Source organism: Notothenia rossii, assembly GCF_949606895.1.
Source record: "Notothenia rossii genome assembly, chromosome: 8".
Taxonomy (NCBI): Eukaryota; Metazoa; Chordata; class Actinopteri; order Perciformes; family Nototheniidae; genus Notothenia; species Notothenia rossii.
The window spans coordinates 40,013,424-40,026,848 of NC_136906.1; the positions used below are offsets into that span (position 1 = coordinate 40,013,424).

Consider the following 13,425-nt stretch of genomic DNA (forward strand, 5'->3'; position numbering starts at 1 on the left):
AAAAATGCTGTGTGTGCAGTCCCGCACAGTGCGGGAAACCTGGTCACCCTACACACACGGTTCTGCCCCTCACACACACACGCTTCAAATCAAGTTGCATAAATGCTTGAGCTACGTTTTTATTATAATTACTGTGAAATCTGCCTATTATGTTTTTGTCATTATTACAACAAACACACACTTGCAACTGATAACACTGGCAATGATTTTAGATTTATTAGACTATTAAAAAAAGAAATCATGCTTCAAATAAGTGGGGGTACGGCGTACCCCCACGTCCAACGCCCACTACAGTGGTTCCCAACCTTTTTTTTACCAAGGCACCCCTGAAAATATTTCTCGACCCCAAGGCACCCCAACTTTCTGTAGATTTAAAAAACACTTCAGAGCTTAAACTAAAAACCATAAATACACCATAAATTGGTTTTCAAATGTGTATTTAATTGAATAGAACATTTTATATAACAAATAATGTATTCAAAATGTCAACACCATTTTTATGATGAATTCAATATTATAAACAGGCCTACTAAGTAGGCTCTTTTTGTTTTGGCTCAAAATAGTAGGCCTACCTGTGTAAAAACACAAATACATATCAATAGTTATTATTTTACATTTGGATTTCAAAAGAGGCAGGCCTATGATCACTTAGATTAAATAATAACTTAATAGAATTGGAGGGATGAAACAATGCCCTCTGACCTAACTTTGGTCATGTGACTCATCAACCACATCCCAAATATGAAACATTCTGCATTTCGCTATCCAGATAATACTGATTGACAAAATCATAAATCATACATTTATAAGAAAGGCACACAAATTAACATCCAAACATAAACATTTCTCAGACCGTTACACGGTGCTAGTGCGACACTTGTACCTGCTTTTGTGAGCAGAGTCTCTTGATGCGTGGGGGGATAGTTGACAGCGCAACGCGGAGGTCTTGCTCCACTGACAGCCGGGTCCGGGTCTTGTTTTTGACATATGCGAGTGAGGAAAACGCCAGCTCGCACAAGTAGGAGGTTGGAAACTGTAAAAGCACCTTGATGGCACTCTCTGAGAGGGATGGATACTCGTGTCCCACAAGCAGCCAAAAATATATCCAGACGTAGTTCCCGTGCTTCAGTTTCAGGGAGCGGTCCATAGATAGCTCTGCGAGTTCATCCTGAGCTCTGCTGTTTAAACTTGTGGCTGATATTAATGTTATTTTAGACTTCTTTTGCACTGCTGTTCCATCATGTTCTGTCATCCCTGCCTGTGTTGTTGAGGGCTGGGGTGCTTCTTTATTTATTGTCACTACGTAACGATCCATCTTGAAATTATTTGGCGCGAGGATAAAAAGCTGCTCTGCACACCGTAAACAATGACGGCTGACGTAAATACTGAGAATTTAAGCTGTTTAATATTTCTAAATCTAAGCAATATATTTTTTATTAGCTTATAAACTCCATTGTACATGTAATAAAATAAAGTGTATATGAAGTGAAGTTTATTAAGTGAGAAAAAAATGTGGAACATAAAAATACGTTTTTTTGCGGCACACTTGGATAGTGCTCGCGGCACCCCAGTGTGCCGCGGCACACCGGTTGGGAACCACTGCACTACACCACTGACTACAACTACAAAAAGCATCGGTTTATTTTCTCATCAGGAAATGCAGACCGGCTCAAACAAACGATTTTTAAATCATCATCCTCACGATCATTTAATGTGTCATATGTTTGCCGAATTGACATGAAAGCACTAATACATGTAGTGTAATCAACTTGAGTTTACAACTACAAAAATAATCGATTTGTTTTTATATCACATCCGAGGGGTGGAAATTCAGCAGCTCTCACTACTGATTTTTAATCCTAATTTAATCATCATCTTCACCACGATCATTTATGTTTATGTTCGCCGAATTGACATGAAAGCACTGACAAATATGAATATACTGTAGTCAACTTCATTAAAACGTTATTAACGTGCCTAAACTCAGTAATTCACCATTTCTACGCATGACAACACACTTTGTCCGTGTTTGGTTCTCTCGCCGCACAGTGAAGCGTTCCCGCATTGACGTCACTTCCGGCTTCCCCCAAAACTTCAAAATGAGTCGAAGGAATTTCCCCGCGATGTTCGAAATTATTGATATTTACGGAACGGTATCGCTTTTTCTTTTTTAAACTGACGGTTCGAGATTACTAGTAGCCCACTCTTTCATTGCACAACAGTTGTTGGGTTCGTGTCACAGGCTCTTTAAGTGATTCATGAAAAAAAAAAAGTAGAAAGAAATATTGATGTATGATGATTTAATAGCACTTATTATGGGCGTGTCCATTTTTGCCACGAAGGGGTCGAAAGGTTGAACATTTGAGGAAGCCACAAGGGTTAATCTGCATTATCTCTTCTTTTAAAAGACACCAGTGTCATTGCCAACAACAACAAATGCAGACTTACCCTTGCTAACCTCTTTACACAAACGTTTAATAAAGCCGAACTGACAAACACTTAGCTAACAACGTAAAAAGACTTTATAAATATATATTTTTCACATTACACAATTGCCTCTGCATTCGATTATTATTGGTTTTAGTAATAACGTAATTAATAACTAGCTGTGAAAGCAGAAAGCTATGAAAAAGAATTGCAAGCAGACATTCAAATGTACAACTATTGCACAATTTATTAAAGAAATTAGTTCAGTAACAAAAAAACATGCTTGTACATAGGCACATACACACAGACACACATACACACACACACACACACACACACACACACACACACACACGGTTACTTAGGTTTCTCACGAAATGCCACTGACTCGTAGCAAAAAAGACATACCGGCTTGTCTCCATTTATCACAAACTTGTGCTCAGTTTCCCATGTCTCGGTAACTGAGTGCATTAAATTGCTTTCCATCTGCATCAACTTTTTTATTTATTACCGCTGATGATATTGAGACGCATCAGAGAATAGCGGCATAGGTGGCCTATGATAAGAAAATGATATGCTCTGCAAGTATATATATATTATATCGATAAATGTTGTTTTGTCTGCGAAACAATACATTTAGACTGCATTCATTGTTTTGGATAGTGCCAACAGGTCACGCACCTTACCTTACTGATTTGCAAAAACCATCAGACGAGTCCTTCGGTGGGCGGGGAAAAAACGTGTTCGTCAGAATCGTCACTTCCTGTACTGACAGTGGAGGTGTCCTGAGAGTGGAGGTCTGCAGGCAGACCCCTCTTGACGTTTTGGTGGGGTTGCCAGCACTTTGCCCCACTTGTGATTATTTTTTTGCCTCACACATTGAATACAAAAAGACTCTGAGCATGCGCAGTGTAGTTTTTACAGCACCCATTCATTTTGACAGCGAGAGAGAGGGGCTAGATCCACATCGCTCAACGCGGCTCAATAGGCACACTGTGGACACTAATTAGAAGAACACAGACTAAAACAGCAATGTAGAGACGAATCAGACGACTATACATGATCTTTAAATATATTTTAACATATATTTTATACATATTTTTGGAATTCTCATTTTAATTCATTTCTGCTGACAGTAGGTGCCCACCTGCCCCCAATGACGAGTCGCCACTGTGTGTATCTCATGTACCGTAGATACTGTTTCACAGCTCTACAGATAGGCTGCCTGTTTTCACCCTCAATGGTGATGGGCCATGGCTTCACAGAAAGAATGATGATGACTTCAAGAGCCATGTGGAATGTGACATTCATTTAGAATTCTGAGTTGATTCCCTAATCTCTCTCCCTCTCTCTCTCTCCCTCTCCCCCTCTCTCTCTCTCTCCCCCTCTCTCTCTCTCTCTCTCTCACACTCTCTCAGGGCGAGTCAGTCAAGTATTTCCTGGACAATTTGGAAAAGCTTGGAAAGTCGGTAAGTTCCACCCATCACTGAGCCCAGTAGGCGGGGGGTGTGAGAAAGAGAAGTGAATATGTGCCTGTCCTCATGTCTCAACTCTGGGTCTCAAGTCTTCAGTATAATAATTAATCCTAAAGCCTGCTGAAATAAATCAGGAACCGATTATTAACCAACTGCTAATATTTCCACGGAGCAATATAGAAACAATAAAGATGTGTTCACTGTTCATGTCCCGTTCCAACAGCCCATGGCAGAGGAATACAAGTTTTACACTCTGCATCACTATAGGAGTATACAGCTAGAAATGGGACATGTCTTTAATGAGTTGGTGGGCTCTGATTAAACATTTGATTTGGCATGAAGAGAAGGATATAATCACTTTCAAAACTACAAATTGCAAAGGTATAAGTCTAATTGTAAGTTCATTTTAATCCTTGATGGACACATTCTGCACCTTGGAGAGGAGAGAGCAGATCATTATTTCCGTTCGAAAAGATAATCCTTAGTGTTGTTTACACATTTACATTTAATATAAACCCACATTTGTAAATGATCTGTAAATTATCTGAGAGCAAAATAAACAGCTGATGGATCCTTCCTGCCTCTGAGGTAGCTAAAACCAATATCAATTCTCTGAGGTAGCTAAAACCAATATCAATTCATTTATTAGCCAGTTATTTCTATACTCAAATAAGAAAACAAGAGGATGATGTTTAACTGCATTGTCTTTGATTGATGATCATTTTGAGAATTCTCTCTTACACTCAAACATAAACAGCAGGCAAACAAAAATAAATGAGAAATGCCTAATCAATGAAGCAGCACCGTACTGTATCAGAATACACAGCTGTACTACTATCAACAATGAGCGGATACAGATAGCTATTGCTCTATATACTACAAGCTAACAGCACATGTTTAACTGAAGACAGGAAGCCACCAACATGCTCCCTGCTATAAAAACACATGCTTACTGAACACACAACACCTACAGACAAATAGTCCCCAGACATCAGCCTACAGAAAGAGCTGCCCTCAGGCACCGAAAGTCAGGAATTATAAAAAGCAAACTAGACCTGTAAACTGAGTGGGGCAAAAGCAGTGCTTCATTATCCCTTGGTCTAAAAAATGTAATGTCCAATCATAATAATAATCATTTTTTATCCAACATATTTAAGATGCACTTGGCAGATTTTCCTGTGATCAGGTTATCTCAGGAACTCCAAGTATTACTGTAAATACTGCACCAAAGTCTACTTGGACTCACAGATTAAGCTGATTTAAGATTTTGTGGTCAAAGTTCAAGGTCACTGTGACCTTACAGAACACATTTTTGCCAAAGCTCAAGATTTGATATGCTAAGTAATTATTCGCATTTTACTTGAATTTCTCATGGAAAACATTATGAAATGATGGCATTTCTGACGGACATGAATGTAACATACACACACACACTCACTTACTCACTCACTCACTCACTCACTCACTCACTCACTCTCCCTCTCTCCCTCTCTCTTGAAGCCCCACTCTTGTTTATGCTCTGTGGTATTTGAAGAATGCAGTGTTGGACAGGGATGTCCCCAAGGCAGCAACATGGGAAGTGTGTACTGGGTTTATCGGGAACAAAAAGATCTGTACTCCTCTTAACTCTGATTTAGTTTACGTGTTTCGGTATGTATTTTTATAAAAATATTTTAAAGATCATTTACTGACAATGTGCTCTAGATGAGAACAATATGCCTCTATTTACAGTTGTCAAAATTGAAACCCTAAATTACACCAAAACAGCTCATTGAATGTGGGACCTTTTACACAAGTTTTTGCGATTTTCTTGCAGTTTTCATCCAAGGTCTGTCCAAAACAATAACACTGATCATCTGCTTGCAGGATTACCTCCCCAGCCAGCAGGACATCCTCCTGGCCAGAAAGCCCACCAAAGGCATCCACGAGTACGACTTTGAGATCAAGAACGTGCCCTTCAAGATGGTGGACGTGGGGGGGCAGCGCTCTGAGAGGCGGCGCTGGTTTGAATGCTTTGACTCGGTCACCTCCATCCTATTCCTCGTTTCCTCCTCTGAATATGACCAGGTGAGGGAGCACGGCAGAGAACTCCTGAATGTTGTGTGGAAATATGTTACAGCACAGGGAGCTGCAGGGATCACCACTTGTTTTTCATACATTTGCATTTGAACGTTTTTCTCCTGAGGACCTTAGTGTGTTTCCAGGTAATATTACTACAGGTGGTGAGGGTAGTGGGGCAAAGCAGAAAATTTTTGTTTTTAATAGTTATATAGAAATAATATAAACCTGGATAAATGCATTACATAAAACATCCTTTGTTGCTGCTGTTATTAACGTTGTCTATAATAAAGTGTTGTAATTGTCCTGGGAAAGTCTGGAATATCAACAATATATCTCAAAGCCAGTGAAGGGCATATATCTGAAGACATGTGGTGCTGACTGCCTGTTGCCCCTTGCATTTTCAATTACCATTTTAGTACTAAGTACTCAAGAGTGGTTCTTTAGGAACAATGGCTAATTGCTAACTTGTCAGAGAAGATATATATGTTGTTTTCATATGTGAGGCGATGGTACTTGGTCCAGATCAGGTGTTCAGTATCTCATGCCTGTATGCACCATGAGTTCAGGCTCACACTGGGCTTCCTCAATCAGAGTTCACTCACACACTGATCACTCTAGGAGCACACTTAATGGCTGTAAACATATATATGCAGAGATGGGGTCGTTACATATTACTTAAAAAAAATATTACACTACTTCGTTACTGTCTACATAAAGTAACTCGTTACTTTACTCGTTATACTCGTACTTTACTCGTTACTTTACTCGTTACTTTACTTTACTCGTTACTTTACTGGCAGGGCCGGCCCGCCCCTCCCTACAGGCAGATCACGCAGACTGTGGCGCACCTACAGTGTAAGCGCGCCACAGTTTTGCCTCTGCGAGACTCCACTTGCACCCCCAATTACTATTGCATTAAGGAAGACATAACACAAGTCTTTCTTTTTATATGCTCTTTAATAAAATAGGCTACCAGCCTACCACAACAAGCTAACAGTCTGTGAAACGTAAAGACACTAATTAATTAAACCAGTTCAAGACGCATTATTCTTATTCTTATCATTCTTTATGAGCGCAGTAACGGTAAGGTATCTAATTACTTATTTATTTAGTTTTCCATAACTTAGTAACAGAGATGGTCAAACTAAAGTAGTAGAGACATGGCAGAATTCCTACAATGAAGCGGGACATTGAACTGTTCAACCGTGAGAGGGCAATCAAGAAAAGAGAGCGAGCGGCCCCGTTGAGGAAGTTTACAGATGAAAAGACACAGCCATGTTTATGCAGCACTGCACGTGGAGATGTGGACGCGCAGATTACGTAGGCCTACATGTATACAAACCCGCGGCGGCGGAAACCCCTCTTGTCTGTCAGTGAGTGTGATTATTTTATAAAAGTAACGAAGTAACGCGTGTCGGGGCAATGTTAGTAACTGTAGTGTGATTACTGAATTATAAAAGTAACGCGTTACACTACTCTGTTACCGACAAAAGTAATATTATTACAGTAACGCGTTACACCCAACTCTGTATATATGTATATATTATAATTTATCAGAGTTCATTGTAATCATTTATCGTCTTTCATTGGAATCACATCTTAATTCCTTCATATCGAAATATCATGATACACATAGACATGAGGCCTGTACTACGAATCCAGTTCAACAGATCCTGGATATGTTTGAGTTACCCGGCTTACCTAACCCTAATAAACGTGCTCTCGCTAGGCTGTCCTACGACGCTGGTTATCAACTCGATAAATCAACCAGGGTTTCTCTGTCCGGCTGAGTGCACGTTCACATGAAAGGGGGCGGGGTTAGCAACATTTGACCAATCACAAACATGGACAAGCATACTGACAGCGCAGCGCGTCATACCTCCTGAATGAAAAGTCAACTATAATATTAGACATATGAAGAAGTTAAACTTTAAACATCCATGACTTAAACACTTTATCCAGGATAAAAGCCACATAGCTGCACCTGCAAGGTGAATACAGCTGGTAAAAGAAAAAGTGTTTGAATGCGTACATTAACAGGTTTATGATATCACTGCCCCGTCTAAGACACGAGTGGATCTGACTTTAATTACATTTGACTCGAGTGTTTCATCAACTTAATGTGTTGCTTAAAAAAATACTTCTGCATACAGTATGTGACACTGTGAGTGTTGCACGGCCAGATACGGCTCAGCTGACTCAGATAAGGAAATATATGATACATTATGATGTGATATGAATGATAATGGGACACATGGACGTCTGCACTCACAGTGCCGCGGACTGTACTTAATGTTACTTTGATCCGGTTACTTATGTTGTGGCAGATATTTACGTAAGCTTTCTTAACGCTAATGTTATAATAGTGAGATTGCCCTGAAGATGGGAGGTGATATTCTATTCATGTTCACGTTCACACAGTCGGTGATTTTTGCCGGCCGTCTTTCCTGCAACGGCAGTTTTTCTGTATTTCCTTTCTCCTGTAATATGACTTGATCGCCTTAAACTCTGCACACTGAGCTCTGATTGGTCAGCAGGCGGTGCTTTCTCTGAGTTGATCTCTTATCCTGTAACCTAACCTGCTCCGGACCAGGCTAGCCGTTCAGCATTAGTTACCATGGAGATTTAGCCCACTAAGAAGTGAACCAGCGTCGTAGGACCGGAAACCCAGAGTTTACCCTGAAGTTATCCGGCTAAGCCAAAATCCTGCTTCGTAGTACAGGCCTCTGGCCTATGGTCTGAATAGATAACAATAATAATAATAATAATAAATGGAATTTCTCAACTATTGTTTCAAAGACATATTGTACAAATATTAAGGAGAAAGCTGTCAATATAATATTTCTGTCTTTGAATCTGGTACTTGTATGTTCATCGTTGATGAGAAAATGGGACAAATTGGAAAATACTATATATTTTTTAAAGTATTTCATTCAAACAAGATTAAACAAAAAAGGACTGACCATATCGTTTTATCATTAGAAAGGTTTACATATTAATATATACTGTTCTCCAAATAGATGGACTACATAATGAGTTGTATTTCTTTCCAGCTGAAAACATCGCTGAATACTTCATATTGCTCATATTTAATTCTGTGTTATTATTTTATCTGATCTCATTTGTGCCATTTGCACCATTATAAATATTTTAACTCATTTTGCTCACTTATTGGATATTTTAAGTGGTCTTAAAACGATAGATGGCTATTAAATTAACCTGACACACACACACACACACACACACACACACACACACGTTGTCGCTGTCAGCTTTAACCCACGCACTCACATGCACTGTCACACTCCAGGTGCTGATGGAGGACCGGCAGACCAACCGGCTGAGCGAGTCGCTCAACATCTTCGAGACCATCGTCAACAACCGGGTGTTCAGCAACGTCTCCATCATCCTCTTCCTCAACAAGACGGACCTGCTGGAGGAGAAGGTGAAGCAGGTGTCCATCAAAGACTACTTCCCTGAGTTCTCGGGCGAGCCCTCCAGCCTGGCAGACGTCCAGCGCTTCCTGGTGGAGTGCTTTCGTAAAAAGCGCCGTGAGAACCAACAGAAGCCGCTGTACCACCACTTCACCACAGCCATCAACACGGAGAACATCCGGCTGGTTTTCCGCGACGTCAAGGACACCATCCTGCACGACAACATCAAGCTGCTGATGCTGCAGTGAGGGGGGAGCGGGGGGAGCAGGGATAGGTGGAGGCAGAAGGAAAGCGGATGTCCTGCAGGGAGCAGGCACCCTCTCCACCCGTCCGTCCTCCCTCCCTAATGTGAGCGGCTCCTCTCTCTAGAACTGTGTATTAAACCCACCACTACTACAGCCATTCCCCCCCACACTTCTCTGCCTTACTGAGCTGCTTCACTAAGACTTATAACAGCCACCTTTGGCTCAGAGGCCCCCCCTCCCCCCCTTGAAACCACTGTAAATGACCTCCAGCCCCCGTCCACAGTGAATATGCACCCTGTATGATGTGTCCTCACTATGTGTTGCTTTAATTCACCCCACACTCCTCTCTCTGCTGCTCTGACCACTGTTGCCGGGGGGGGGGGGGGTTTAAATCACTGTTACTGAGAAGCTGTTACCAGGTGTTGCCTTCCTGTTCAGAACTTCCTTGGTTCCGTCTCCTGTTTTACATCTGCGTTCCACTGGCGCTTGATGATGACATCACTGTGGGGATTTCCTTTTTGGGCAGTTGAACTAACACACGCACACACACAGACAGATAGGAATAACCGTTCCAAAGTCCACTTAATTCTAGTTTTTTCTAATCATTTGTTTATTTTCTAATATATGAATATACTGTTTGTACCTATGCATTTTTCTTTAACTTATATTTTAAAGGGGTTGACACTTTTTTTCTGATGGACTCTGTTACAGCTAAATGGGTCCATATACCACTTGTAAAGTTAAACAGCGTGCTATAAGGGGAGCTAGTGCAGGGGTGATAGTGACACGTTGTATTTTGCAGTTTCTCAGGGCACATTGTTAACACCACCTGTCTGGTTTAAGCCAACCAGCACCCCCACTCGGTTCCACTATTCTTCTGAAGCTGAACTCTGACCATCTCTGCACTAACATAGAAACTGAGACATTTTACCCTTTTATCACGTGAGCTGTACCTACATACATTTGGATATTCAAACATCTTGTGATATTTCCATTCTGCCCATATCAGGATTGAATCTCAATACTCAAACTAGCTGTTTTTAAGGGTTAAAGCATGTGATGCAACTCCCAACCAAATGAGTGAGAGAGTAGCCCGCCCCCAGGCCCTGCACAGAGCGGTGTGGCACCAGAGGTCCTTTCTGTTTCTTCCTATCCAAATACCATGATCCAGATACTTAGCACGTGAATGAAGTCAATTTCTTCCATTGAACATATTTTTATGGCAACCATCTTGTGTGGAAAAAGATCGTACCCAAAGTTCCCATAGGAAATTTGAAAGCTGTCGATTAAAAGTTTCCCTGTTGATTTCATCACAGTGTCTGCCTCACAGTGTCTGCATCATGCGTCACAGTGTCTGCGTCCCAGTGTCTGCGTCCTAGTGTCTGCGTCACAGTGTCTGCGTCACAGTGTCTGCGTCCCAGTGTCTGCTTCAGTGTCTGGTCTGCGTCACAGTGTCTGCGTCACAGTGTCTGCGTCACAGTGTCTGCGTCACAGTGTCTGGTCTGCGTCACAGTGTCTGGTCTGCGTCACAGTGTCTGCGTCACAGTGTCTGCGTCACAGTGTCTGGTCTGCGTCACAGTGTCTGGTCTGCGTCACAGTGTCTGCGTCAGTGTCTGGTCTGCGTCACAGTGTCTGCGTCACAGTGTCTGGTCTGCGTCACAGTGTCTGGTCTGCGTCACAGTGTCTGCGTCACAGTGTCTGGTCTGCGTCACAGTGTCCGCATCACAGTGTCTGCATCACAGTGTCTGCATCACAGTGTCTGCATCATGCGTCACAGTGTCTGCGTCACAGTGTCTGCATCACAGTGTCTGCGTCACAGTGTCTGCATCACAGTGTCTGCATCATGCGTCACAGTGTCTGCGTCATGCGTCACAGTGTCTGCGTCACATTGTCTGCCTCACATTGTCTGCGTCAGTGTCTGCATCACAACGCTGCACACTGAGGCGCTCTTCACTAGTCCTATTCAATTGATCATTTCCATATCTAAGATCCATGGAGTTACAGGAATTTCCAAACATGTCAAATGTGCCAGGCAGAATCTTAAGGTAATATGTACAAGCCTTGCACAAGATTAAAGAACATTGGTTTAAAAATGTCCTTCAGTGTAAATATCCGGTAACTTATTGTTTGGATAGTTGTACATAGTGAAACTGGTCTCATTAAAAGCTGTAACCCCTGAGGGCTCCGGCTGGTTGGAAATGGCCACTCACATCCAGGCCTGTAGCTTCCTCTCTGTCAGACATGAGGACGGATTTGTCTCTTCTCTCTCCCTGTAGGATTACCACTAAGTGTTTTTGTATTATTCTGCAAGTGGTGAGGTGGCTCAGTCTGTTCCTTTGTTCAACAGATCATTTGTATTTTCCTGAAAGGTACCTGTGTTACTGCTTTCTGTCTCTACTCTCATAAGTTAAAAAGAAAGGTATTTAATATCCAGCTTGTATGTCACTAATGTCCTCATTGTCCTCTGGACTTCCTGTTATGTTTAACGTGTCCTTATGTAGTTCCTAACAGCTGTAACCTTCCTCAGTCCTGTGTGTGTGACAATGAGCCTGCTGCCTGCCTGAAGGTGTCTTCCTTAGCTTCCTCCAGATGTGAGGACACATGAAGTCCTCCATGTGGCTCCGATGCTCCCGCCTCTTAGATAGCTGTTCTGTAATCATTTTTAATCCTCAATTTTGCAGAATAATTTAGCTTGCCTCTTGGATCTGATGTTTGTTCTACAACAATGATCGGCTGTAAGGTGGGACTGACAGATCAGATCATTATTGTCCCCTCAGTGCAGTCCTTCCAGTCACCCACTCACAACGTATGTTAGCATGGAGCAACAAGGTCACATGTCTAACCAGGGTGTGTGTTTTCACAAATCTAAGAGATGAAGCTGACCGCCAACAGCTCAGTGAATTCCTCAAACTGCCAGTGTGCATCTGGATGAAGCAGTGTTTGTCTTTGAGACGCACACTGTCCTGCTGCTCAGACAGCCTGCAACCCGCCAGAGGACATGGAAAGACTTGAGGTCAGCAGAGCAGGCCCTGACCCCCACACAGCCTCCCCTCTCAGAACACAACACACTGTTTGTCTCACAGGGCGGTGCTTAACACTGTTAGCTCTATAATGGAGCTAAACCATCATCAGCATAGAGCGCTACAGGAATGAGTTAGCATATTAACACTTTCAAGTTGCTAAATGAGATAACTAAACGTCATTACGCCCAACATTAGACGCCTTTAGCTTAGCGGTGGTGACATTAAGTTATGTTACCTTGCTGTAGTTCCTTATAGCCTAACGTTAGCTTTTTACTTTGAAAAAAAAATCATAGTGTTGTTAATATGTGGAGATGATCCTGCTTAACGAAACGTGGAACTGTCATAGACGTGTGTTTACCAAAGACAAAAATCCAATAGACAGAGCATTCCCATTCTGAACCGTGCATCTTACAAAACTATTATATATATATATTTTTTGGTGGCTCTGCTGTCCCTGACTGTAAAGGTTCAGTACGCTTCAGACAAAAAAACATAGGCTACGTGAGTCGTACTCTTCTGCGTGTCTTTGCAGACGACGCTGCTGAATAATAGTAAAAAAAATTACATTTTAGGTCTCAACTAAATTATAATAATCCCATGCAGCTACACTAAGCCACAGATGTTTTTTTAAAGAAGCATTAAAATACATAGAGAATTAATACAGTGCCAAACTCAAGGATGTACTCTTCCAGTAATGATCTGTCCAGAACACACTTGCACCTCTTAAGGATTATTTCCATGTATCCATGGTGCAGTTAAA

The 13,425-nt window shown here is 41.7% G+C and overlaps 1 protein-coding gene across 2 annotated transcripts in view; it reads left to right on the top strand.

Annotated features, from left to right (window-relative positions):
• The window catches only part of gna13b (guanine nucleotide binding protein (G protein), alpha 13b), a 52,920-nt gene extending 41,968 nt beyond the window's left edge, over positions 1 to 10,952 (top strand). The window contains exons 4-6 of one of the 2 annotated variants that reach the window (XM_079644976.1): positions 3,846 to 3,896; positions 5,769 to 5,969; positions 9,274 to 9,411. In XM_079644976.1, the coding sequence (XP_079501102.1) occupies positions 3,846 to 3,896; positions 5,769 to 5,969; positions 9,274 to 9,280 (259 nt within the window). In that variant the 3' untranslated portion in view covers positions 9,281 to 9,411. Of the gene's footprint in view, positions 1 to 3,845; positions 3,897 to 5,768; positions 5,970 to 9,273 lie in introns of both variants that reach the window. The other variant, XM_079644975.1, reaches the window with a different exon arrangement.
• Positions 10,953 to 13,425: the final 2,473 nt, after the last annotated feature.